A 25440-nucleotide genomic window follows, 5' to 3' on the forward strand; every position below is an offset into this window, starting at 1 on the left:
GCCATGCAAATGAAAGGCGGGGTCTCGCTGGCCGCCATTTCGCGGAGGGGCCGCGGGCGCCGCCGGTCCCAGCCTCGGTCAGGGCTCGGTACCGGCCGGCCCCACCACATCTGGGGTTCCCCTCCCTCAAGCGTAACCCGGGGCACGGTGAGGAGCAGGAGCAGCCACGGGCACTGGCGGGGGCTGCCGCGGCCCCGCTGCGCTGCCCGGTCCTCCACAGCATCCCTCGCCCCGCAGCGCGCAGCAAGGGGGCCCTCTGGTGGCCAAACGCCGGCAGTGCCGTGCGAGATCGCTACAAGTGAACGGCGTGGGCGTGAGTCAAGGACTGAGATTGTACCGCATCCTCCGCTGTTCACGGAGAGTTCTTGTAGAAAACGCAGCACTGCAAACATGCAGGACAACAAAAGAGAAATCAGTACCTGAATACAGGACCATTTTGCCCACTGTATGCTACAGACTAGAATAAGGAGGAACTCTGTCAAGAGGAAAGGCTGGCGAACCCCCCATAAACTGTGTAAAAGAGTCAAGAGAGGGAAGTCAAATTCCAACGAAAGAAAAATGAGAGCTATGAAGGATCTGAGACCCTTAATGTGGAACCTGAATTCGAAAGTGCAGTGACAGGCACCTGCTGAAAGAACCCACCACCAAGATTATTTCCTGTACATTCTTCCTATCCCTTTTCCTAAAGCAATGAACATACAGGGCAAATCACAGCAGCTTTGCTGAAATAGCCTTATGGCAAGCCACAGTGTAAACGGCACTCAAGATCAGAGGGCAAAGCTCTGGAGAATAAGCAGAAAGGACAAGCGTCTTCCCTTGGGATGAGTACTTTAGGTTGCACATTTACTTTCTTGTACTTCTGTGAACAATCCTGACACCCAAGTATTCACACAAATCACAGCTCCGATTTCTCCTTCTGTGCCCTAGGAAATCAATGCTTAGGACAGAATTCAATTCGATTCATCCTACATTAATCAAGTTCAAGGACCCTATTCAGGATGGGTTCAGGACACCTTTTAAAGCCAACACTCACATGCACACCCACCCCCTTTCCCATGGCCAGGGGAGAAGCACCTTTTTAAGGGGAAACACATCTGTTCCTGATTTACATTAGACATGAAACTGCATGTATATGTCAGCTATCTCAAGGAAACTGCCTACAGTGGGGCAGACAAACTACACCATCCCACTGCCACTGTTAAGAGCCAGCTTGAACCACGCAGCACGACTGCTTCACTAACGTGACTGTGCAGACAGTTGCATTTCCTGCTTGTCTACAGCCCCAAGCCTCAGAGAGATGCTTAACTCACGCTGTGGGCACGCCACAGTGGGACTGCCCACTGACACGCAAATACAGCCCTGGGAATCCACATCCCTACGCAGGACCTAGCAGAGCATCTAAAGAAGAGTGTAGGCAGGAGCTTTTTTTTTTGTTGTTTTTATTTGAACACAGTATTCTGACAGAATGCAAAGTCAAAATCCTCAGTTAGTATCAGTATTTACACCAGTGAGAATGGGAATAAAGGTGGAACCGATGTTTCACTTGGTAAAAAGATTTTTTGTTTTTTTGTTTTTTTAACAAGATAGAAGGCCCCCAAAAGTAGGGAATGCTCGGTAAGGATGTCAATGGAGGGTCTGAGAACAACTATCAAAACAGCCTAGTGTGAAAATGTGGGGTTTGAAGGCTCCATAGAAAAGTGTGAAAATAGAACTCCACTCTAAAAGCTGAACAACTGGATGCACTATTATCATCTTTACGTATGGTGCAGCATGAAATGTAATCACTCCACAACTAGAAGCTGATCAGTCTGCATTGCCATATAGATATATATGTATGGTATGGATACATATATAAACATATACAGCATAAACGGCGTCAGGTTGGTCCCTCTTCAAAGGTTTAAATAAAAGCAATGAAGCCAAGAAATGGGATACTCCTAAATTAAAACAAATCATTACGGGAAGCATAAAGCCACTCAATCTACAACTACTGGGAGGCGTCATGAGGGCATTAAAAAGGAGTTGGATGGACACTCCCAGTGTTCAGGCAATCACAGGGCTCACTTCTGCCTCGCAATGGTGCTCACTCTATGGATCTCAACACAAACCCACTGCAGTCAGCAGGGTACTTTCTAATGATGTGGGTGTTGGATCAAGCTTTGAGCTGGGTACTTTTTATGCCAGAAATGCCGACCCAGGTGGTAAATTACCACACTTTTCAGCCAACAAGTGCTGACCAAAGCCACTGGACATGCTCCTGGTTGTTAGCATCGTGCAGCATTTGTTTCCTAGCAGCTGCTCAGCTCTCAGAGTTACAGCTTTGGAGGTATAACATATAGATGACAAAAGCAGTGAAAAGCTCTGCAGAAATGAGGATCAAGTTGTTGTGGTCATCAACAGGAATGGAAGTACAAGCTACCTACGCACTAGGCCTTCCCAAGGACTCTCTCCAGCTGCAGACAGACCATGGTAGCTTTTTGTGCTACATTTTATGGATTGATTTCTTAGGAAAAAAATCCAAACTTCCCCATAGTTATACCAACACTGCTGTGATGGGTCATGCAGGGACCAAATTGGACACAAGGCTTTGAAGTGAGGACCCATCCTGCCCCATTATCCTGCTCAGGATGGGTACTGCATGAGTGTCTATGCCTGCATATCCAGTCATCCTCCATTTGCATCCCAGGAGCTAAGGAAAAAAAACGCAAAAAACCCCACACTTAGCAAATGACAAGACCATTGTTTTTTCACAGTTTGAAATTATGTGATGCTACTGTAGAAGACTGCATACTTAGAGGAATACACTTAGAAAAGTGGCTCAATTTACCTGAGCCAAACTGCAGTCTACCCACCCCCATCATCCTTCTGTTCACCACCTTAGCACAACAGAATGGATGCCATAGTCAGCTCAGTGTGATGTTTCATTTAAAGGCTTCTGCTCCTTTTAAGAGTTGTTCTCTTTTTCTTTTTTCCTGAATATTTGCTTTTGAATCTGAACTATCGCTACACCTTCCACATCCAAACTATGTTGAAGCTTTTATTATTTCAATACTATGACAAAAAACACGTTTCACACTAAAATAGTCACGCACCCACAGTGCACAAGCTTGCAGATCTAAAGTAGAATAAAAAACAAAATAAAGAAAAAACCAAACAACTAAAAAAAGAGAGAAAAAAACCAAACCCCCACAGAAGGAACATCTCTATACAATGGGCTGGTCTTCTCCTATATGCCTTCCTTCTGCTCTTTTCACCCCAAAAATCTCAGTGTTGCTCCATGGCTCCCAATGCTAAACATCACTGATAAGCTCCCCTGCCCATAACGATAATACACATACATCAGCCCCCTTTTCCAACTGTTATGCCAAGACACGTGAAATCACTGGGAGTGCTGGCGCTGATTTCCAAGCACTCCCTCTTGATTTCATGGTTTTTGATTTTGCAGAGAATGGATGGATGACTCAATATGCATGATGTGATAGAATAATTCAGTTGGAAGGGACCTACAACGATCATCTAGTCCAACTGCTGATGGAGCTGGCTTTGCAGGAGGGGTCTTGGATGCTGCCAAGCACCCTTATGCAGTAAGTCTTTGCTTTTAAATCTGCTTCCTACAGTCAAAGGAAATGGTATTCACTCACATACTAAGTAGGTATTGATGTAGCCAAACATCTGAGATGAGACCAGACCAGCCCTAACTGTACAAGCTCCCTTCTGCTCCTCAAAGCTCCGGGAGGGTTCCAGGAAGGAAAGGGGAGAATGTCCTAAATAAGCAGAGATGATATTTCTCTTATGCAGTCAGGCCCAGGTCCAGCAAGGGACTTCAACTCTCTAAATTTAAGTATAGAAGGACTCTTACCAGCAACCCTCTCATTCCAAGTTAAGATGTGTTTATACAGATTGCTGGATAAAGACCTTGATTGGTGGCAAATGGTTTGAATACCCCCACCCCCCAAAAAAACCCCAAACCAAATCCCAGCATTACTTTTCTTCTTACTCCAGTAAGAAATAATAATAATAATAATAATAATCATAATAACAACAACAATAATTAAGAAAAGATAAAGGGGAAACAACTACTGTAAACATCCATGTTTTAAAATGTCTCCCTTAGCAAAGCAAGCATGCTGCTAACCTAGTGTCTATAGACTGTATTTTCTTTAAAAAAAAACAACAAAAAAAAGGCAGCTATTTTACACATACATTTAAACACAACAAAAGTTAAAAAAAAATAAAAATTGTCAATTGTAAACACTGGAAAAACCAAAAGTTGGCAAAAATTAACATAAAATTTAAAGAAATGTAGAGTCTGAATACTGCAAATTGAAATATATCCCCCCCCCCCGAAGCTGCAATTTTGGCATTCTTCCTAACAACTGAGAATAACCCCCAAAGAAATGCCTACCGTGGAGAACAGAATTCAGTCACAAAGAGCTCGAGACACTTTGCTTACTGAACAGATACAAGGTGAACGGAAATCATAACTTATTTATGAGGCTTTACATATTTCAAACTCGACTGAAAAGTATAAAAATAAATTGTGGACTTTGTTCATTAAGCGCCCGCTGCGCTGAGGGGCGCAGTGGTTTATATCTGCTATACTAACGAAGGAAAGAACAGGGTCTTTATTTTTTTTTTGTCTTTTTTTATCTCTTTTTTTTCTTTTTTTCTTTTTTTTTTTTTTTGTCTAGGACTAGTTCTTTTTGAGCTTCCCAACCACGCTGCAAACGGGATTTGCCATCTGACTTCTTGGACTATACACAGGGTCAGCGGAGCCCTGATTTGGTTACGGGTTTAACCCTGTTTTTGAAAATGTATTACTTTTTAAAAGCAAGTGCACAACAAATAGAACCTTTCTAGAAATCTTAAGGAAAAACAAACAAACAAAAAAAAAAGAGGAAAAATAAAAAAAAAAAAAGAGAGATTCCCCCCTCCCCCCATTTATGCATTTTCTGTTTTGCTTGTTTTTTTAAAAAAAGGCAACAGACACTAGAGGAATGAGATGCGTGTTGTGTTCTGTGGTTTAAATGCTTGGGTGAAGTCGTTCTGTCATTTGCTTTCATCTGTCGCTGGATCATGCTTTGCTCTCATTTTCGTTTGTTTGTGTGGCTTCATTGGGGACCGTCTTGACTTCTGCTGGAGGTGTCTTGGTTTCCGTTGCTTGCACTTCAGATTTGTCTTCTACTGGGGTTTTCCTGAAGGAGAATCACCAAACAGCGCAGTTTAGAGGCAGAGAAATACAAACTCTCTGTTGCTGAATTAGTGATAAGAATATGTTTTCGGAGCCAAGCAAGTGTATTGCCTTGCTAGACCAAAATGAACATTTTCAGATGCAGACATAAGTAAAACCTAACTCACACTCCCCCCTGCCCAGCTTCATTTAGCTCTAGTGAAATCTTTTCTGATCTCCCATACTAGTAGGATGAGGTCGCAGGATGCAGCAGAGGCGCAAGTTGTGTTGTGATGTGCAAAACCAGAAAGGAGGAAAAGGGAAAACTCGCACAGTTGTAAAGGAATTTGATTTTACCATCACTCATTTATGTCACCGAAATGTCCTATTAGAACAGACTGGCATTTTAGCTGAAACACCTTTTCCCCTACAGAAAGTCAGTCCCAGAATTTCCCAGTATGTTGCAGGAAGGAAAACACAGCAGAACTGAATTTTGACAAGCATATTCACACAAGTGTAAGGGAGGTCAACATCTTCACAGGTCCATCAACCTGTCTTTTGGCACTTTACTGAATAATCAGAGAAGCCTGTTTGTCCAATGCACTCTTCATAGTCATGCAAAGTGCCACTCAAGGCATATGTGGTGGCCTCCCTGCATAAGTGCCAGTTCCAGCCCATTAGCCAACAAAGTTAGTCTGAGATGACTGCAATCTTAATTTATCCTGCTGAGAAGATGAGATGAATCTAGCCTACGGCTGCAATACTGATTTGCACCAAGGGAAGCAGATGAGCAGCACAGGTAGAAGGTGGCTGTATCATCAGAACACAGCCAAGAATTCATTTACAGCACACAGACCAAGCCACGTTAATTCAGTTGAAATGCTTCCTTACTATGGGCAAACCATTTCCTTCCTCCCTTCACCTCAGTACCAGATCACGGTTCCCTATGTGGCTTGCCTTTCTGTAGCACCCAGCATGACACCCAGCTTTAGGTGCAGTGGACTGAAATGAACCTGCTTAGGAGTGGCTCAGCTGCACCCATCAAGGCTGCCTGGTTCCCTCCAACCCTAGTGCATCTGCTGTGCCATCCAGGCTTTCCAGGAAGGGCCAGATGCTCCACAGCTGTGTGGGGCACAAGGCAGGGCTGTGGAACAGTCACACAGCAGGAACGTCTCCTGCCTTAGGGAAGGACGGGAGCACAGCAGGGAGGTAGGGAGACCAGAGCTGCAAGATGGAAAGGCACCTAAATAATACAGTAAAACAGCATGGGTTTTCACTCAGATCTGGAAAAGAGCCTGGTTCTGGGTCTACAGTACCTGCCTGACTGCTTTTCTGTGAGTGCTAACACACATTGCAACCACAGTGTCAAAGGCAATGATCAAGGCCAATGCTTTACTCTGCATTAAATGCTAAACTTCCAGAATGAGGTAGTTTTCTTGGAGATGGAAAAAGTTCTAACCAAAGCTGTGATTTAGGTTACGCCTCCAGTGTGGCTGCTGTAGCATAGCCTAAATTTAGCTGTGTGAGCTATAAATGTAGCTCGAGAACAGCCAGGTTTTTGGCAGCACGCTGACAGTGCAGATCCCAGCATCCTCAATACACTTTCCTTGGCAAAAGCCAAAGATGCCGTGTGACTCTTCTCGCTCTCCAGTTGCAATCTGACTGCCAAGGTGCAGACTCGTCTCAACCATCCAAATGGTTTAAGGCTCCAAAGGACCCCTAGGGTTGTCCTGCCTAGGGGCATACTGATACTCTAAATCGATCAGCAGGAGGAGGTAAAGAGCAGACCCAGCACACTGGATGAGGACTCATCTCTGACACACCATGACACCACACTGCCAAGTCATCCTGACCCAATACGTGCTGTGACTGCTTCCCCTCTCTCAGACAGGATGGCATCACTTCATCCTTTTGCCAGTTTACGGACAAATCCAGAGATACCAAGCTTTTAGAGTTCCACATGCACTAGTTTCTGCCCTGCCTTACACTGAAATAACTTCTGAAGGGCTCCACTGACCTGTCAGGAATTAGAATTTGGGTGGCTGTGCTCACTGAACTGCAGGAACTCGGTGCCCCTGAGGACTGCACTTCCTTTGCACCAAACTGAACTGTTTCTGATCTCTTTCATAAAAGAGTAACCCATAATAGACAAAGCTGCATACAAGTCTGAAGGAGAACACATTTGTGAAAAACTTGAGTTTGTCTTTTCCCTGCTTCCCTGGTACAGCCTATTCCTGCTTTGCTCCTGGACCTTTAAAGCCAAGCCCTGTTCAGAGGTGAGTTAGTTTGCTAAGGAAACAATGAGATTAGTTAAGAGAACACCCAACAAGAACACAGCACAAGCACCAGTGCACAAGAGACACAGCACACAACCAACAGAAGATTAAAGGCAGCCATACTCGGTCTTTGCAGGTGCAGCAGGTACTGAGCTGTCTGCAGTGGAAGAAGCAAGCTCGCGAGCTTGCCCGCTAGTCACACTGGCAGGAGTAGGAGTGCCAAGAGCTGCAAAAACATCCTTTGCAAGATCAATGTCTGGTGTCTTGAAGGTCCCTTCGTCCATTTTAAAGTCCTCATTCTGGGAGGGGTTTGTGGTGCTGCCTGAAGCAGCCTCGCTCTTCAGATTGCTTGGGTTCTTGGTTGTTTCTGTTGGGCTCTTCACTGTACTGGGCTGCACAGCTTCCTTTTCAGGGCTCTTGGTGCTCGAGACCTCCTGCTTGGGCTCTGATGGAGCTGGAGGGCTAGTGAGGTTTGCAGGACTTGGGGCAGCTGGCTTGTTACCAGCTGCCACTTTGGAGGTCTCAGCCACGTTAGCAACAGAGCTGGGGCTGAGCACTGCACCTTGGTTAGACAGGACACTTGAAGACAGATTATTAGTAGCTGGAGCAGCACTCGGGGTATCGCTGAGATCAACAAGGGGGGCCACTTTGGGGGTAGAAGAGGGTGGCGGTGAAGAGACTGAGGTGGCTGCCCCTTTGGCTGGAGTAGCCTGGCCAGGCGACATGGAGTTTGAGTCAGGAATGGCCGTGGCTGGCAGGGCAATACTGGAGGTCAGCGTAGTGGTCTCGCTGGTGGGGCTGTTCTGAGCAGTGGCAAAGGTTTCAGTGATAGTGTCAGAGTTAGTGGTGCCCGTAGTTACAGAAGGCAGCATGTCCTCAACAGTGGCTGCGGTATCAGCAGGGTGCCTGTGAAGAGGGCAGGAGTAGAAGAGAAATAGAGACAATGAAGCCCGTAAACGACAGCAGAGGAAAGGGGAGAGTGTTGAGAGTGTTAAGAGTGAGAAGGCAAGTGAGTGGTGCAGCAGCAGCATGGCACGTGGTTACAACACACACAGAACATGAAGAGCTACTCAGAGAGAAACCTTTCAGTGGTCAACGTGCAAAGGGTAGTAAGGGCTGGCTGGAATGACTGAAGAATAACTAGGAAGAGAAAAAGAGCAAAGAGGACTCGGCCTTCAGGAATGGCTTGGTCACATAGATTTTGGTTCAACTCTTAGCCAAACGTAACCCTGTCAACTTGCAGAGACTCTTCTCTTTTAGCCCAGCTTTCCTCTTGGCCTCTTCCACCTAACCTCACAAGGAAGCTTTCTACCAATTCCCTGAGCTTGTAGCCTGTGCCATGTCATCACATAACATTATCTCAGTGCAGCACCCCTGAATCCAGTCTCTCACCTTGGCCCTGTCCTTTTCTCTGCAACACCTTCATCAAACCATACAGAATAGAATCCTTTTTCTCATACACACATGTAATGCATATATATAACACACATAGGTGCAGCTTTGAGGTGTCGTTTTGTGCCCTTTTGACCAGATTCCAGCCTGTTGTGTTAGCTGCAATAAGGTTTGCTTTAGGACAAAGTCTGAGTGTTAACTATGCTTTAGCATACAAGTACACATACGTGAGGCTGGAAGAACAAATGGTTTATTCCATGAGAAGCCAGTGTGCCCAAGAACACCACCTCATGCTTATTAACACAGAGAAAACCCTCACAGAGGAGATAATCGAGTTAAAACTCTGGTAAGATTAGCCAAGGAAAACAGGACAATATAAATCCCAGCTATTCCTCACTGCTGCACATCTGCATTTCAGCGCTTTCTCCTCTCACCTCACAGAGACTTCCACCAGAGCCATTTCACCAGTGAGCCCCACTGATAACCTAATTGAAACAGGTGAGCAATATGCAGGTGGAAAAGCCTGACCACCTCAGCACTGTGATGATTCTGCTGAAGGGCAAGAACCCAACTTCTGCCATCAATCCCAAACCTGACCCAAATATTTACACTTCCAGAAGTGAATTCCTCTCATTACTACTCTAGCAGCTACGGAGAAGTACTCAGAGGACACTAGAACTGCAACAGTCTAGGCAAGAGCTTAATAGAGGTAGCGTACAATACTTAAACCTTTCCAATCCCGGCTAACATGGCCTCACACACTCGGGCCCAAACCAAGTTCTTCAATACAAACAAAGCTCACAGGTAGCTCTCAGCCCTCTCACATTAAAAAGACTTGCCATGCCTTCCCCCAGCATCCTGAGTGTAGCCACTCTGCTGCTACCAAGTACAAAGAATTGCTTCCAAGCACCAATCCAGCATTTCTAGGGCAGAGCCCAAGCAGAAGCCAGTGCTAACTGGGGACTGGTTTTGCTCTGGATCCTTTGCAGTGAACCTGGCCAGGTGCCTGATCTACACACTGGACAGGACTAGCAGAGACAGGTCTTTCAAGAAACTGTCTACTTCCCTTTCCTTTCCAGTGCTGGAAATAGGAGTCACTGAATCTTGAGGAAAAAGGGGAGGAATTTCCTTGCTGATATGTCACAAGTGGAATGTGGAGTTTTTACCTTTCTTCTCTTCCAGCCCTAAGTCATGGGCATGAGAAATCAGGGATCAGGGCAAAGGGCAGTGTATTGACTCTGTGTTAAGACTGACTAATGCCACATACTCTGGCTCCGTGAGTGGGGTGGTCTCATTGGGCTCTGTGTGTTTTCCCCCATCGTGGTTGGGGGTCCGCTCCTCTTCAGTCCGCACCTCCACAATTGGCTCCTTGGACTCATCTTTCCTGTAATAAAGGAATTGCATAGAGATTGGCTCCCATTCACACTGATCACCAGAAGGAACAATGAAAGTGATGACAGTACTCACGAGAAGGCAGCTTTGCCCTCCTCCATGTCTTTGCCCTTTGCTCCTGGGCCAGATTTGCCACACAAGTTGACAGCAATGCACATCAGCAAGCCACACTTGTTCAGGAAGTAGCAGGTGACATCCACAGCCACCAGGAGCAGCACAAAGATAACAATGAGAATTCCTACGATGGCAGCAGTCCCAAGGCCTGATGTTGGGCTAGTGCTGGCTTTAGAGACCAAAAAGAGAAGAAAAGAAGGCATTGTAGTTAAAAGGTGAGTTGGGGTTAGTTATGGCTCAAATTTGCCTATGCTTAGGTTGCAAGCATGGGAAACTTGCAGAAAGTGCACCCTCTCTCCTAGTAGCCTTGTGTTTTAACCAGTATTCTGTCCTAAAGACATGCAGGATGACCTACCTAAAAAGTCAGGTTCACTTGGACCTAATGGGGCTTTTCCACCTCTCCAGGCTAGGGCCTGGGAAGCAGACTACAGAAATCTCTTCTACTGTAGCATGTATCCAGCTGGAATTCTAAAGGGCTGTTTCTCTCCACCACTTATTCAAGATGAAGCCTGTATTGAGGGTCTAGAGGGACTTTTGCACTGCCAGTCCAGTACAGGGACAAGTGTAAGTGAATCCTAGATTCCATAGCATGACTTGCCCTGGTAGGGAACAGACTACTGGGTGATACCTGTGGAGTCTCAGTGTTGGTTAGCCCCTTATACCACATACCAAAAGGAATAATTAAAACCCTTCCAGGTATGACCCAGCTATCCAGAACTGGAAAAGTGGTAAGCTTTTTACATCTTAAGCAGAGACAGCAGAGCTCATCAGTGAATGCTCATGGGTGTTTTGGCTTAGGCACAGACAACGATCCAAGCAGCCTTCTGAGGAAGCAGATGACACTTACAAGCAGACTGACACTCTGCTGACATTGTCCTGGTGACAGCAGCTGCCCCTTCCACCACACCCAGACTCCACCACATTTCCCCAGCTATAGAATAGAAAAAAAAATACCTTGCCTTTTCCAGCAGACAAAAGGTCAGCAGGTGAGAGGTGGTGAGGGAGGCCTGGGAAATGCATGGGGTTGCCTATAACTACTGTCTTCAGGGGAAGTGCCTTTAGCTTTCTACCTGCTTGTAAAATGCTCAGTACTTCGAAAGAGGGGGAGTGGATAAACACATCAGTTAATCCTGTGAAAGCCTTTGATCACCACAAATCCAACAGGCACAGCCCTGAATGTTGCCAGCTGCAGCTTCCCAGCCTCTTATCATACCCTGAATACAAACTATTTTTGTTACCCTTACTTTAATCAGATGAATTCATCCCAAGCTGCTCATCTGCAGGTAGAGCATTTGGTTGTTAGCTCATACCATTCAGCACCTATTTAGATGTACCAAACTACTCACAACCTGCTTGTTAGTCTCAGCTGTCTCATAATCCACCTTTTACTACAGGACTGTGCACTCAGAAAAGGCCTGTGCATGTGTCAGAGCTGCTTACTGATGTTTTCTGAGACAGCCGAACAAGAGCATGTTTGTCATTGTCCATTGGAGTATTTTGGTTTTGTCTTCTGTTTCAATTAAGACATAATTCCATTCATTTCTACTTCATTTTTTACTGCTGGATGTCACAACCCCCAAATACTTGGAATCCTTTCATTGCAGAAAAACCCAGCAAAGCACCACTTTGCCCTCAGCCTGACCTATGTTGACTTTGACAGGTGGAGAGATCATTTCCAGGCTCACAGAGAGAGCATCATGCCCCCCGCCACACATTTCATTACTTAAAAATAGGAGAACATCCTCAGCATATGGCAAATCACCGTTGTGTCATTCAGTGACTCTGATGTGTATTAAGGAATCCAGACTCCAACAGGAAAGCTTCTTACTGCATTTGACTATATCCAAACATCACTCTGAGGTACCTGACACATCACAAAACCATTATTGTTCAGTATAACATTTGTGCCACTGACTAGACCCCTGTCAGCATCTTGCAACAAGCTGCATAATTAAAGGCATTTATCACCCTCTGATGCATACAGGGAATGAGGAGGTCATGTCACACAATTTTTAGCATTATGGTTACTCTTGTTGTATTTCAGTAACACTACTGTGTAAACACAAAAGACCTAACAAATCTATACCCTAAAACCCTGAAAATGAGGTTGTTTTTTAAAAAATAGAAGAAATCCATATGCTTTTATGTACAACACCTGCACAAAGTTTTCACTTCCAATTTAGATAGAAAAGCAGTTCACAAATCATAACGAACAAGACCTGAATAAACACAGCAAAGACTTGTGTGCAGAGCATAAAATGCATAGCTAGACAAGACTGATGGCAGGGATTTTGTTTGTCCCTATTAGGTTTTTGTTAGAGAGATTAATCCCATTCCAGACAACCGATAGCATTTGAGACACTCTGTACGGACAGTTGAACAACTACATCCACAGTTTCATCCTTGGCAGCCTCAGGCCCACTCACAAAGAGACACACGCATTTTTAAAACAGCATCAGAGCCAAATGGATTTCTCATCACAAAGACAATTCATGAGGGGCACAGGGGGGTTTTGTTGTTGTGGCTGGGTTGGGGTTGGGTTTGTGTGTGTTTTGTTGTGTCGTTTGGGCTTTGTTTTTAAGTGAAAACAAGAGAAAAGAAAAAAGCCAACTGAAATTTGTTTAACGAAATGCAATACACAGAACATGGTAACAAAGATGCATTATACTGCACCAACTTACAGCATGGATTAATCCTGTCTGGCAGTGTCACATGCACAGTTAAGCATGAATATTATTAATGATCTAATAACAATAAATTAGCTGGTCAGGTAACTTGATCAAATATAATATTTTCTGTTAAAATGGCAAGAAAAAGGATCTATGAAGTTGGTAATACTGTAGTGGAAAACCAGAAAACGTCAGACAAGCATCCATTGCAAATTTGTATGCTCATGGGGTGTATTATGCCCCAGATCCACTAAGCGTCATGAGATACTTGACTGTACAGAAGAGGCCAATGAAGTCGCAAAGTTTCAACGACATAAAGAAGAAAGAAAGAAATCTCTTCAGTGCAATTCCCACAAGATATTTATATTCAGACCATCACATCAGGAAAACCTTCTAACGGCCATAAATTTGAATCCACATGCAAAAGCCCACAGAGACATTTGGGCAAGCAGCAGGATCAGCTCTGACACATCTTTCTCTTTTTATGGTCTGTGGGTTTATATTTGTGGATGGGGCTTTCTAAACCTTTTGCACAATACAGTGGTGATCAGCACCAGATGTGCAGAGAAATCAGCAAAAAGCAGTGTCTTAAAAGGCTTTCAATAATGTACCTTCCTTTGATGAAAACTAGCATGCAAACAGCAACAAAAAACTTCCCTTACATCCAATAAAAATGGCAAATTCATTACAAGTAACAAAAAAAAATGTTGAAGAGAAGAAACCTTTCTTTTTCCTCGTTACAAAATACTGACTCTTTCAAATTCAACATTTTTCTATAATGTTCTGTGGTTTGTTTGTTTTTCCTGAACTGACAAGATCCTCTGAAGCAAAGTTAGCTGCTTTCACGCCTTGGTGGGACCCAGGCCTTTTCAAGCAAATATTGCTTTATTTTACTTTATGTTTCTAACAGAGCAAAAGCAGAGTCACTGCAGAAAGAAGCAATGAAACAAAGGAGGACGACGTTGATGGACTTCCCAAGGTCGCTGCAGGTGCCAGACAATGGTTCCCAGGAGGGGAAAATGTGGTTGTTTTAAAACAAATTTGGTGCATGTGGCAAGCGTGGATGTTTCCCCGTGAGATCCAAGGTGACATGTATGACGACAGACATAGGAAAGGAGTAAGGGAAGAAGGGAGAGGGGAGGGAAGAAAGGACGAGGAAGAAAAAGAAATAAAGAGAGAAAGAGAGAAAAATAGATAAAAAAAATTAGGTCATAAATATAGAAAATATAAGAATCAAAGGTTTATTTAATTTTGTAAATTAAAATGGCTAAAGGTTAAAGAAGAGCATTAGCACATTCACACCGACAAAAAGGCCGGTTCGGAAGCTCAGCAATGCCCAAAGCCGCAGAGCAAAGTCCAAGTCAGGGTTTATGGGGTTTGCAAGCAAATGAGATTAGAAATGATGGAACAGAAGGCTTGGCAAGAAACACAAGAAAATGGTTATCTGGTATTTGAAGGGACAACACTGACTTTTATGTAGTCAAAAGATAAAAAAGAAAAAAGCTCTTGTGTAGCAGACAATCTACCTGCCTGTCAAAGTCCTTCCCCAAACCCTGCTGTACCAAGGACTTGACTGGATTCAGGTGACTAAAACCCTGAAGAAGCAAGAAGGTCTGAAGAACACAGGACAGACTTTTAACATTAGCCTTCCAGATGCTTGTAAACTACTCTAATGTAACTATTATTATTATCACTGAAAATAATACCCTTTATCCTTCCAACCACTTAAAGGACACTGCTCAGATAATGGTAACAAATGACTACATCATAAATATACATTTGTCTGCAGGAAATTCCTAACTATTACTGTCAAGCAGAACAACGCCATGTTAGAGGCACTGGCTCTGACTTCTGTATAGCTCATTTTGAAATCAAAATCTAAAAGCTAAATGCCATGAAAATGACAAGTCGATGCTAAAGGAAAGTAATAAACCAAATTTCTTCCCTACTGCAGTTTGGCAGACTTGGACTGGGTATCATAAAAATCTAGCCAGCCCTCTGGGATTATTTTCCCTAACATTATTAGCCTGGGATCAGCTCAGAGAACCAAAGGGTCTGGAAACACCTTGGCAACCCTAATAGAAACCAAAGTCCTCTACAAAATGAAAAGAAACCCCACAACCTAGAGAAGCAGAGTCACAAATCCAACATAGCCAGTAATCACTGCACTGCACAGCGGTCTACGTGCCCCTGAATGCACATTCCTTCTGAGAACCAACTGCATCTGTCGGGTCAATCCTGCAGCATATTTGCAGGAACAATTGCTTTTCAAAATGCTTCCAACATCTGAGTGGCAGCCTCAAACCCTGATTCCTCCTATTCACACCAGACTAAGGCAGGAATCATTTCAGAGAGGCCAAGGAAGTTACACATAACAAGCTCAGCTTCCACCATGAGCCTATTTTTTAGAGGGCTTCTACCCATGTTACTTATGTATTTAGGGCTCAGTGACATCTGGTCTCATTGCTCCTCATACTTGCATGGACTACAGAATGAGCACTGTCTGTTCCAACGGCAACAGCATTCTCAAGTACACCTATGCAAGGCATCCCAGCTTTCCCAGGTAGCTTTGTTGTCCCACTGGGCACGTAACAGGCTAAAAGAATATCAGCAAAGGAAGGCAACAATGGTTGCACACAAGGTACTGTGAAGGAACAAAAAGACTGATCAGTACTTGTAACTTGCCTTGGGGAGATACATCACAGTGCAAAGGAACCACTTTCTGCTGTTTCCAGCCTACCGCATTTGGTCAGCTCTGAACTGACCTTAAGGCACTCTTTGCCAAATTACCCTCACTTTCTCCTGCCACATCAGTCACAGTTGTCCTTCAAATGTGAGGGTAGTAAGTATTAGAGCTGTTGAAAATGAGAATCAGAAAGTAAGTTGCTTAATGAGTTACGGAGGGTCCTTCCACCCAAAACTACAGCCCTGGTCAAACACACATTCCAATCTTTTTTGCCCTATTACCCTCCTCCATACACATTTTTCAAGCCTCAACCAACTAGGTCACTCATTTGTATGCTTAACAACATTATCTGGCTTAATCAAGTGGAGTTTCAGCATGCCAACTGCACAAGGTCTCAGCTGTTTCCTTCAGACAGGAAGGGAGTGAGTGCAATGGGGGCAGACCAAGGACTGAATTCTCAGTGCAAGGGAAGGACTGAAGAGAACTCTCCTTGTGCTGAAGAAAAGCATGAGGCTGAGTTAACAAACTAGAAGATAAAATGAAAACAAATGTGTTTTCAGAGAACTCCTTTCAATATGGACTGTCAGCACCAATATTGGCATGAATATGCTTAAGTCTGGCTGTGCAATGAGGATGTATTTTGACGGACTCATCAGCTTGATAGTTCATCCATCTGCCCTTAATCAGTCAGAACTTTAATTTACAGGTAGTCCGGGAATTTCATCCTTTAGGTTTCGTTTGGTTCGTTTTCCCCCTCCACCCCTCTTCTATTTTTTAAATGTGCGCTGCTACTACCTGTGTAGAAAAGAAATACTATCTGTCCTTACAACAACTTCCAGCAAACTGTTCAATTCCTAGCATCTCAGTCAATAGTGTCTGCTTGTTCTGCACAGCATTTGTGTTTCTACCTCACCTTTTAAGCACGCTAATAAGAACGCTCTGTCTGAAGCACAAGTTTCCAGGGGCATTCCAATGCTATTTGGTTTTTCAGAATGCCCACTCAACATGAAAATGGTGCTGTTTCAAAATTACTATAATTTAATCTCCACTCCATTTAATTAAAAAATCTACAGAGAAAGATCCAACCACTAGCAAACTCCATATGCCTTTCTTTCTCCAAAGGCTGAGTTGGATGGATAAATGAGCAGTCAGCAAGCCCAAAGCAGATCTGAAAGCAAAATCTGCATTGTGAAAAGCATCGCCCCAGAGATTCAAATGGTCTCTTTTGCTTTAGTTCGAAATGGAAATCCCACTTTCTGGTTTCAGAAAGTGGTTTCTACCCACTGCTTTTTTCATCTGGCAATCCTGTTACCTTGATACAAGAAGCCAACATTCCCTGTAAACAGTCAGACAAGGATTTGTCATGTAGCATTCCTAACAGTGCACTGCTAATGCTGTACATACTGTAACATGGACTACAGTACAGGTATGTACATGGCAAAAACTAAGCTCTGGATGGGTAACCAATCGTGATAATGGCTTTAAGCAAGCAAGTTGTCAGGGTTACTCAGGCACATTAAAGGATGCAGCACTGTTGCATTAATTGGAAGCAGAAAACAATGATAAAGCTTATGACTGCTGTACCTGGGATGACAGTAGGCTGAGCAGAAGTTCGGAAAGCATAGTGAGCTGGTTTGGACTTCCCTTGCTGATTTTCAGCTATCACATAAACCTCATACTCCGCATTCCAGTCCAGGGACTTGAGCATGACGTGGTCACTGCCAGATGGAAGTCTGATCTCTGGTTTCCATTCTGAGGAATGCTTCTGCAGAGCAGCAGCAGACAGGCAGGGATGCAAAACACACAGCACAATGTTAGTAGCCAGCTTTGAGAACACTGTAACAGCTAACTAACAAATGGAAAAGCAGGGAGGTTTCTACACAAGCACACACTCCTCCTCAGCTAATTCAGTGTCTTGTGCTGTTAGCTCTAAGTGGAGATATTGAAGCAGCCCCTTTACTGCTCAGAATCCTGTTTTCTGCAGTGTTATCACACCTGAAGAAAATTCATTGGTCTTTCTCTCATATTTGCCGTCTCACTAGACTACTTCCATTTCAGAGAGGAAAAGCTGCAACTTCTGTATGTCTTTGTCCTGCAAATCACTTTGATTTGCTACTGAAGCAGCCATTACTCTATCAAATATGGCAGTTTCAATGACTGAAAGTTATGATCAGATACATGTCTGAAGGTGGGCAATGCTCTACATTATGAAACTCTGGTCCCCAGCTATTTAAATTGTTGCTGGCAATCCCATCTCAGAATTGTATGAAATGAAATAATACTAAGTGCATGTAATTACTGTATGCTTGCACTTCTACAGAAGACAGCACAGAGAAATAACCTTTCACAGTCAAAGTGAAAGGAAAGAAAATGACACAAAGATGTTGCATGTTGCTTCTGTGCGTGTTATGTCTCATATCCTGTACGCTTCCACCATGCCTTCTTAGTATGTGTTCCTGTACTGGCCCACCTACAAGACCTTAGCTTCAGGGTTGTCTCCCTACATAGTGAAACCTGAGTACTGAACAGGCTGAATACAAATCAGGCTTGAGCGTCAGTCATACTTACAGCTTTGTATTTGATCAGATAATGTCTAATTGGGGAGCCACCATCATCCTGCTTGATAACATTCACTTTAATGGAGTTTCCATCTTCTCCCATCTGACCTTCCAGTTTGGGTGCACTGGGTTCCCCTGAAACAATGGTGGATTTATGTTTATTTGTTAAAAAAAACCCCAAACCAACCACACATCAGGGGAAAAGTACTCATGAAAAGCAGAATAATACTTTGTTATACTCAGCTGCAGGGTATTAGCTTCATTCTGACCCAGACACAGAGGACACTCTGGGCTTATGGTACAAATATTTGCAAGTCTTGGTATTTCTTGCATTTGGTAGTTTGTTTTCACAATACAAATTACCATTCCTGTGTGTGCTGAAACAGAGTCAAAGTGAAAAAGACCCTGCCCTACTCCAAGAATATCCAAAAGCAATAACCAGTTCCTCACCATTTTTGTTGTAGAACACTGATGTGAAACATGTGGAAAACATCAAGATGGGGTATGTGGCAAACATGCAAGGACCTCACCACCCTCACAGTAAAGAACTTCTTCCTTGTATCTAACCTGAACTTCCTTTGTCTCAGTTTAAACTCATCACCCCTTGTCCTATCCCTACAGTTACTGAAGAATCCCTCTCCAGCATCCTTGTAGCCCCCTTCAGGTACTGAAAGGCTGCTATGAGGTCTCCACGAAGCCTTCTCTTCTCCAGGATGAACAGCCCCAATTTTCTCAGCCTATCTTTATATGGGAAATGCTCCAGCCCCCTGATCATCCTCATGGCCTCCTCTGGACTTGCTCCAGTAGCTCCATGTCCTCCTTATGTAGAGGACACCAGAACTTCACACAGTGGGGTCTCACAAGAGCAGAGGAGAGGGGCAGGATCACTTTGAATGTTGTTTAGGTTTTACAGCTGCTGGACCAGAGACTTACTGGTGTGCTCACTTAAATGAGTGTGGGTACTGCATCAAGATATCTCACTCAGCTTGCACTGGTGTAACTAAATGCAATAAATACAGGCTGGAGAGAACAGACATCTTCACTCTTCTGTAACCACCATTTTTAAAACAAAAAGCTAACATTTCCCAACTTGCACCCCAACATCAGCAGGAGACTGGAATGTCTGCAGGGCACACATGTTTACAGCCACAGCCTTTCACACCCATGTCTCTACAACTGCTTTTTCTAGCCAGTTCTTTCATAACCTGCACACACAATCCCATTGAGCAGAGTTCCCCAATCCCAACTCTGCCTCTTCCTTCTTGCACCTTTACTGTAACACCTCACTTCACAAAAGCCAAAGCCACAGATTGTCTGATTGATTACATATGTACACCCCCACCGCTCCCCCAGAAATACTGCAGCAAATTGCTCAAGAGACGTGCTTTCTCCTTCCACTTACACATGACCCCAGGGATCACCTATTTCCAAAGTGCGCTGACAGCCAGTGTACAGGCATTATTACATATTTATTTGCATTATACTAAAAGAGAAAGGAAACAATAAGCCTGCAGTTGTATTAAGATCAACTCTGAAAGATAACAGCAGTCATGGGGATTTACAGGAGCTTCTTCCAAAGAAGATTCTGAATTCTACATCTATTCTGTATGGATTTGTATTCAGCTACTAACAGAGAGCACATGCATTTCTGACTGGAAAGAGAAAGGTTAATCTTCCAGTATCTTTCAAAGTTGATCCTTAGAAATAATTTGAAGCCCTTCTCCCACCCCCTCCAAAGAAGGGATTCAAGCACTTTTTTTTGGGTTTTATGAAACATCAATGAGAAATCTGCAAGACCCAGACTGAAAGAGGAATTTAAGATTAATTCATTTTTCTTGTGGACAAACATGCTCTAATATACCAGTTGTTTAAGAAGGTAATTACAGTGCATGAATACACAGAGTTTTTGATGCAAGATACTTATGTTTACGTTTCACAACATAGTAATACTCTTAAAAACATAAAGAGGGAATGCTCCTTTTTATCATGTTAGTTTTGTTTTGCAAATCCTTGCCTCTGCCTGTATCACCATAACAAGACTCCCACGACACAAGCTGTACACTCAAGAACTCTATTCCAGCTTGCGAAAGGTTTCTCAGTGACTGTACTTTGAAAACACATTTGCCAGCTACTGTTTAGACGGAAGTGTGGATTTTTATCTTTACTACCAACTATCTGAAGCTGCGTATTTGAAAATACCAGATTAACCAAGCAATTATATTCTTTTCTTTCCTTAATCCTAAAAGAAAACATCACCACAAAGGTTCCTCGTTTTGACTATTGGCTTGATCTGAGTTGAAAGAGCTATTACTGCAATAACTGTGTTACAACTATTAATCAAAAATTAAATGAAAACAGAACTAGACAGTACAAGATCAACATCTCTTTGGTACTCTTTCCCATCCTCATTTGAGAGATAATTAGTAATAAGAGATCTTGAAGTGATAAGTGAACACGGTACATAGAGAATCTGACCCCTGATCTAACACAGACTAGAAATTTTCAGCAGTGATTAAGCACCAAGAACTAAGACTTGAATGAACACCCTTTGGAAAGATGCTCATTCTTGATAGATTTTAAATGCCAGAGATGCTGCTGCACTTTATACACAGGCATTCCAATGATTAATTCCCCTCTCTGCTGAAAATTTTCTTCACTTCAAATTGTCTAATTTCTAGCTCCCAATTCCTTCCTTCCCCAATAGTTTAAATGCACTTCTGCTCTGAGAAACATACTCTTCAAACAGGAGAATATGGACCACTCCTAACAGCTGAAACCCAACAGGTATGTCAGTGCAAGCCCTGGTGAAGAATGCTTTAGTTTTATCTTCAAAAATATATGGCATTTAATGTATCTTAAGCAGGCAGATGGAATCCAGATACAGGGCTGTAAAATTAAAAATGGGTTAGTGTGTAATTTCAAACAAAGGACGAAGTTTAGTGGGGTAAGTTTAGTCCAGCGGAATCAGCATCCCTATGAGTCAAAATGTCAGTAGCTGAAGAGAAAAGTTTGTCATCAGAAGGTTAGAGAAGAAACTCATGCTCACAGAACATGCATCCTCCCCACAGAATGGGGGCTGAAAAGCAAAGTGCATTACAAAGGTGGGCTACATGCCTTGGGTCTCTCACACTGAGCTGATCATATGTATTGCAGAAATCTGCCTATTTCACCCATAAAACGCAGACTCCTTAAGCAATCCCCCTTGTGATGCTGCTACTTAGCTTGTTCAGAGCAGACAGCTAGAAGCATGCCAGACTTCCTCTGTATAATCATTTACAAACACTTGTCTGCTTAGAATTCTCTTTGTGGCAGGGGGGATGCAGGATCTCATGCTTTCACTCTATGGTGTGACAAAGCTGAGTGATTACGTCTCAGCCAAGCAGCATCTTATTCGGCTCAGCAGCAAGAAAATCAACTAATGCAAGTAGAGACTCCTGAAGGGCAGAAGGCAAGCGACAGTTTTTCACCCCTGTGCTTTACTCCCCTTAAGAAATGGCATGGATTTTGCTCAAAGATGTAAAATTTACAAGTTCACAGGAATGCATGCTGGACCCCAGAAGTGACAGCAGTGCAGATGACAGAGACTTTTTATCACATCTCTTCTTGTGCCTATCAAATGGGTTATTTCTGCCCATCTTTGAAAAGCACCTCACATTGGTTACTAGTCAACTGCAGCACTTTAGACTATGATCTTAAATCCTTGCCCAGCTGGCAATGAAGAAAGATCCTTGCTGTGCTTAACAGAATACAATTGCACTCTATGGTAATTTCTGCAACACATCAAACAAGGAAGCAGCTGATTTCTGCAACAGGACTAGAGTGTGAGCTACAGTGTCACAATTTGAAACTGAAAAGTATCAGCCATACCTATTCAAAATCTCCATGAGTGGTAAATATACATGGGTGAAAAAGAAGGGTGTCTACAGAATGCACACAAGAGAAGCAAACAATCAAAAATAAGGAACAAAACCAGATCATGCAAAAATGAGACAACCAAGTCTTCAATCCTCCAGGATTTTGACTACAGAGGGAAAAGACCAGGGGAAGAGAGGCTGCTTCCATGCATGCAGTCATGTGGGAAGGTTACTGGTGTTAGTTTTGTTTTCCTGGCAAAACCCAGCCTAAATTCTTTCCTGGTGGTGGTCCAAAACAATAAGGTGACTTCAGAATTCACAGATAGAAAAAAGCCAATTGCTTCCTAGTTTTCAAAATTATTTTACTTGGGGAAGCAGAAAAGTGGGAGTTTCCCCTCCCTTCCCTCTTCTAGATTATGCAGAGAGTATTAAGTGAAGTTGTAAAAATCACAACGTTGCAGAAATTGTTGTCATTACCATACACTTGGAGACTGATTTCATCTCCTGTAAGGGTCAGTCATTTGCTTCTTGACTTCGTGGAGCTCACCAGCTACTCTACCTGTTGCTGGTAAATGAGTTCAGACTAAATCCTCTGCTGGGCTCTGGGATGCCATGTAGGAGGCACAGCAAGAAAGTGCAATAGTATTTCTGATGCAAATTGTGCAAAGTCTAGCTGTCATCACATACTCTGTGTGTCTATATATACTACTTTATAAAAACATAGTTCCCACTCTACCTATGTTTAAGATTTACTCATAAAAAAATTATTTCTTAAATCTTAATGTGACATGTTTACCAATAACCGTATTTCAGAGATAAGGCATTTTGGATCCTTCTGATAGGCTACTATAGTGCACTTTTGTGCTTGTAAATCTAAACATACTCTATTAGGGTCAAAATGTTGCTAAAGCAACAGGAGACATGGAGTTCACATTATATGAACTTCTTATCCACAGCCTTTGGCACACTGGTGTCCTGAAAGGCAAAAGGATTTGTGCCACTTGGTGTTAATGCCAGAGAGTTTTAGAACATTACTAGCATGCCAACTATTGGATTCTGATAGCGAAAGAAGCAAATGACTGAGCCATGTGATTTTTGCCTTGGCTTTGGGTTTGTTGATTCTTTTTCCCCCTGAGTTTTTCCAATCTCAGTGTGGAAGACTGAAGTTGAGTGCTTCACATGCAGACAGTGGTGACCAACTTCACCAAAAGGCTTGTAGGAGGATTCTGGAGTGGTGGAATTTGGAGATCCCCGGTCACTGACCAGAGGGGAATCCTCACCCCAAATCTATGCAACCAATCAGAACAAAGTATTTTACCTTCTGTTCACCAGCGTGGACGACATCATCAGCACCATGCAAGCCACATGACAAAGGCACATGATACGCACGCACATGATTGGTTGTGGAAAGGAAAGTGGAGGAGGTCACATGGAAAATACAAAAAAATTAAAAAACTGATGTAAACAATGGGCAAGGGAAAAATCCACAACAGAATTTTAAATCAAACAGGAACAAAATCAAAGCAGCGCGTAAATACCAGAAACACTGCGGGGACACTAACATCGCCTGCAATATAAGGGTATTAAATCACAGAAAGCACTGAGTTATGACCTTGCAAGTGTTAGGCACAGCTGCACCACTGCTTATTAATACCAAGTCAAAGGAGGAACAAAAATGGTTGTAGAGCGCGTGCCACAACTCGGACAGCTGAAGGAATTCACTGTTGGAAAGAAAAAGGGAATACATTGTTATTCAGACACTGTCCTGACAGCAGAGGGGAAACAATCAAACCCAGAGCCCACACGGTTCAGCGAAGACAAACCTTGGCATTTCATAGTGATGTATTCTCCCCTGTGCAGAAACAAATGTCTTCCTAATTATCGACAACAACAACAACTCAAAAAGAGAAAAACTTAATATGTGTATACATTTCTAAAGTCCAAGCTTTCAGTCAAAGAGCTGCAACCAGAATTTGGTCAGACTGCGTTATCACTCAAGAGTATGCATGCATGCTCTGTCCAACACATTCAGCCTAAAGATTCGAGGAATAGCATGAGTCATGTACAATGTGCAAGGGGCTTTTCTGTCAGTGAGGAGAGGAATGAAGTGCTCTGTACTGGAAATTAATTACAAGGATGGCACAAAGACAACAGCCACTACTGAAAGAAATGAAAGTGCACAGACTGTATGAGAGGGGAATGAAGAAAAAATAAAGTCAGTTGTCAGACTTGAGGACATCGCTAACTCCATGCTGTTTCCATTCCTCAATTACCCTCTACTTGCATTTTTTATGACTGTTCCTCTTTCTCATCTTAATGAGGCTAGTTCAAAGTGCTCTGGTACTTCCCAGTTCATTTTATGTAAAGAGAATTAAACCCTTAATCTTGTGGGTGATTCTATCTGGCAAGAATAAGCATACCATTACTGGCCAAAGAACTGATAGCACAAACCAAAATTGATTTGTTACACCTAAGCTTTGAATCCATTGTCTCTAGCTATAAACAGAGACTCAAGGAACTCTAGGCAGGTGCGTCATGAAGGAAAGAAGTTTTAGAGTTACTGTGAGATTGCCTGGAAAGGCATTCAGTGAGGAAACATACTTCTAAAACCCCAATAAGCTTAATATAACAGGAGATTTAAAACAGGTAAGAGAAGTTGCCTTTCAGATCACTTCCTCCTGAGAGAAAGCTTTAGGTAAAGATCAAGGGCAAAACTAGCAATACAAATGTATCTGAAAGAATTTGCATGAGGCTTCTAAGACACAGAAGACATTTGGAAATACTGTCTTAAGCTTAAAACCTTGAAATTCATCCTGTTGTAATGGGTAGAAGTCAGGCAATCAGAACACTGATTGTCTTGGAGCTTACAAGATGAACTGCCTGTGAGGCAGTACTTGCACATGGGCTTTCATGCTTGCAGATCATATTTTTAAAGTGCATGAATAGGAGAGATTCAATTTTGTCTGTTCTGTGAAATGCTTCTACCTAACTCCACAGCTAACTAGGTCTTAGATTAGAATTGTCTCTGAACATTAAATTTCTTTGGAGACAGGAGCCTCAGCACTGTTTGCCTTGCGGCATTGCAGTAGTAGCTCTTGGATTGTGGTTGGGCACAGGCAGTGGCAGAGAATACACACATCTGTACTTTCTGGTACATCTGGAATGAGTGAAAGGGAAAGAAAAAAAGGAGTTTGAAAGATGAATTAATGAACAGCTGCTATCAAACCTCCACTTTGTATGTAAACAGCCTGTGTACATACACACTTCTACCTTATTATAATAAAGCAAAAAGAGACACCAGCTCCTTGGGACGCTCAAATGAACTTTTT

General features: G+C 43.1%; 1 protein-coding gene across 9 annotated transcripts in view; it reads right to left on the reverse strand.

Moving 5' to 3' along the window:
* Positions 1-2959: 2959 nt before the first annotated feature.
* NCAM1 (neural cell adhesion molecule 1) overlaps positions 2960-25440 on the reverse strand; it is a 103373-nt gene continuing 80892 nt past the window's right edge. For 3 of the 9 annotated variants that reach the window (XM_061368353.1, XM_061368358.1, XM_061368354.1), the window contains 6 exons: positions 18268-18392; positions 17284-17464; positions 10306-10513; positions 10106-10222; positions 7570-8352; positions 2960-5195 (listed from right to left, as the gene is read on the reverse strand). In XM_061368353.1, the coding sequence (XP_061224337.1) occupies positions 5075-5195; positions 7570-8352; positions 10106-10222; positions 10306-10513; positions 17284-17464; positions 18268-18392 (1535 nt within the window). In that variant the 3' untranslated portion in view covers positions 2960-5074. Of the gene's footprint in view, positions 5196-7569; positions 8353-10105; positions 10223-10305; positions 10514-12467; positions 13997-17283; positions 17465-18267; positions 18393-25440 lie in introns of those variants that run through there. The other 6 variants (XM_061368355.1, XM_061368359.1, XM_061368360.1 and 3 more) reach the window with 2 other exon arrangements.

The sequence above is a fragment of the Neopsephotus bourkii genome, unplaced genomic scaffold (genome assembly GCF_033783945.1).
Source record: "Neopsephotus bourkii isolate Nb327-2 ecotype Australia unplaced genomic scaffold, CSIRO-AGI_Nbou_v1 NB_1433, whole genome shotgun sequence".
NCBI classification, from domain to species: domain Eukaryota; kingdom Metazoa; phylum Chordata; class Aves; order Psittaciformes; family Psittacidae; genus Neopsephotus; species Neopsephotus bourkii.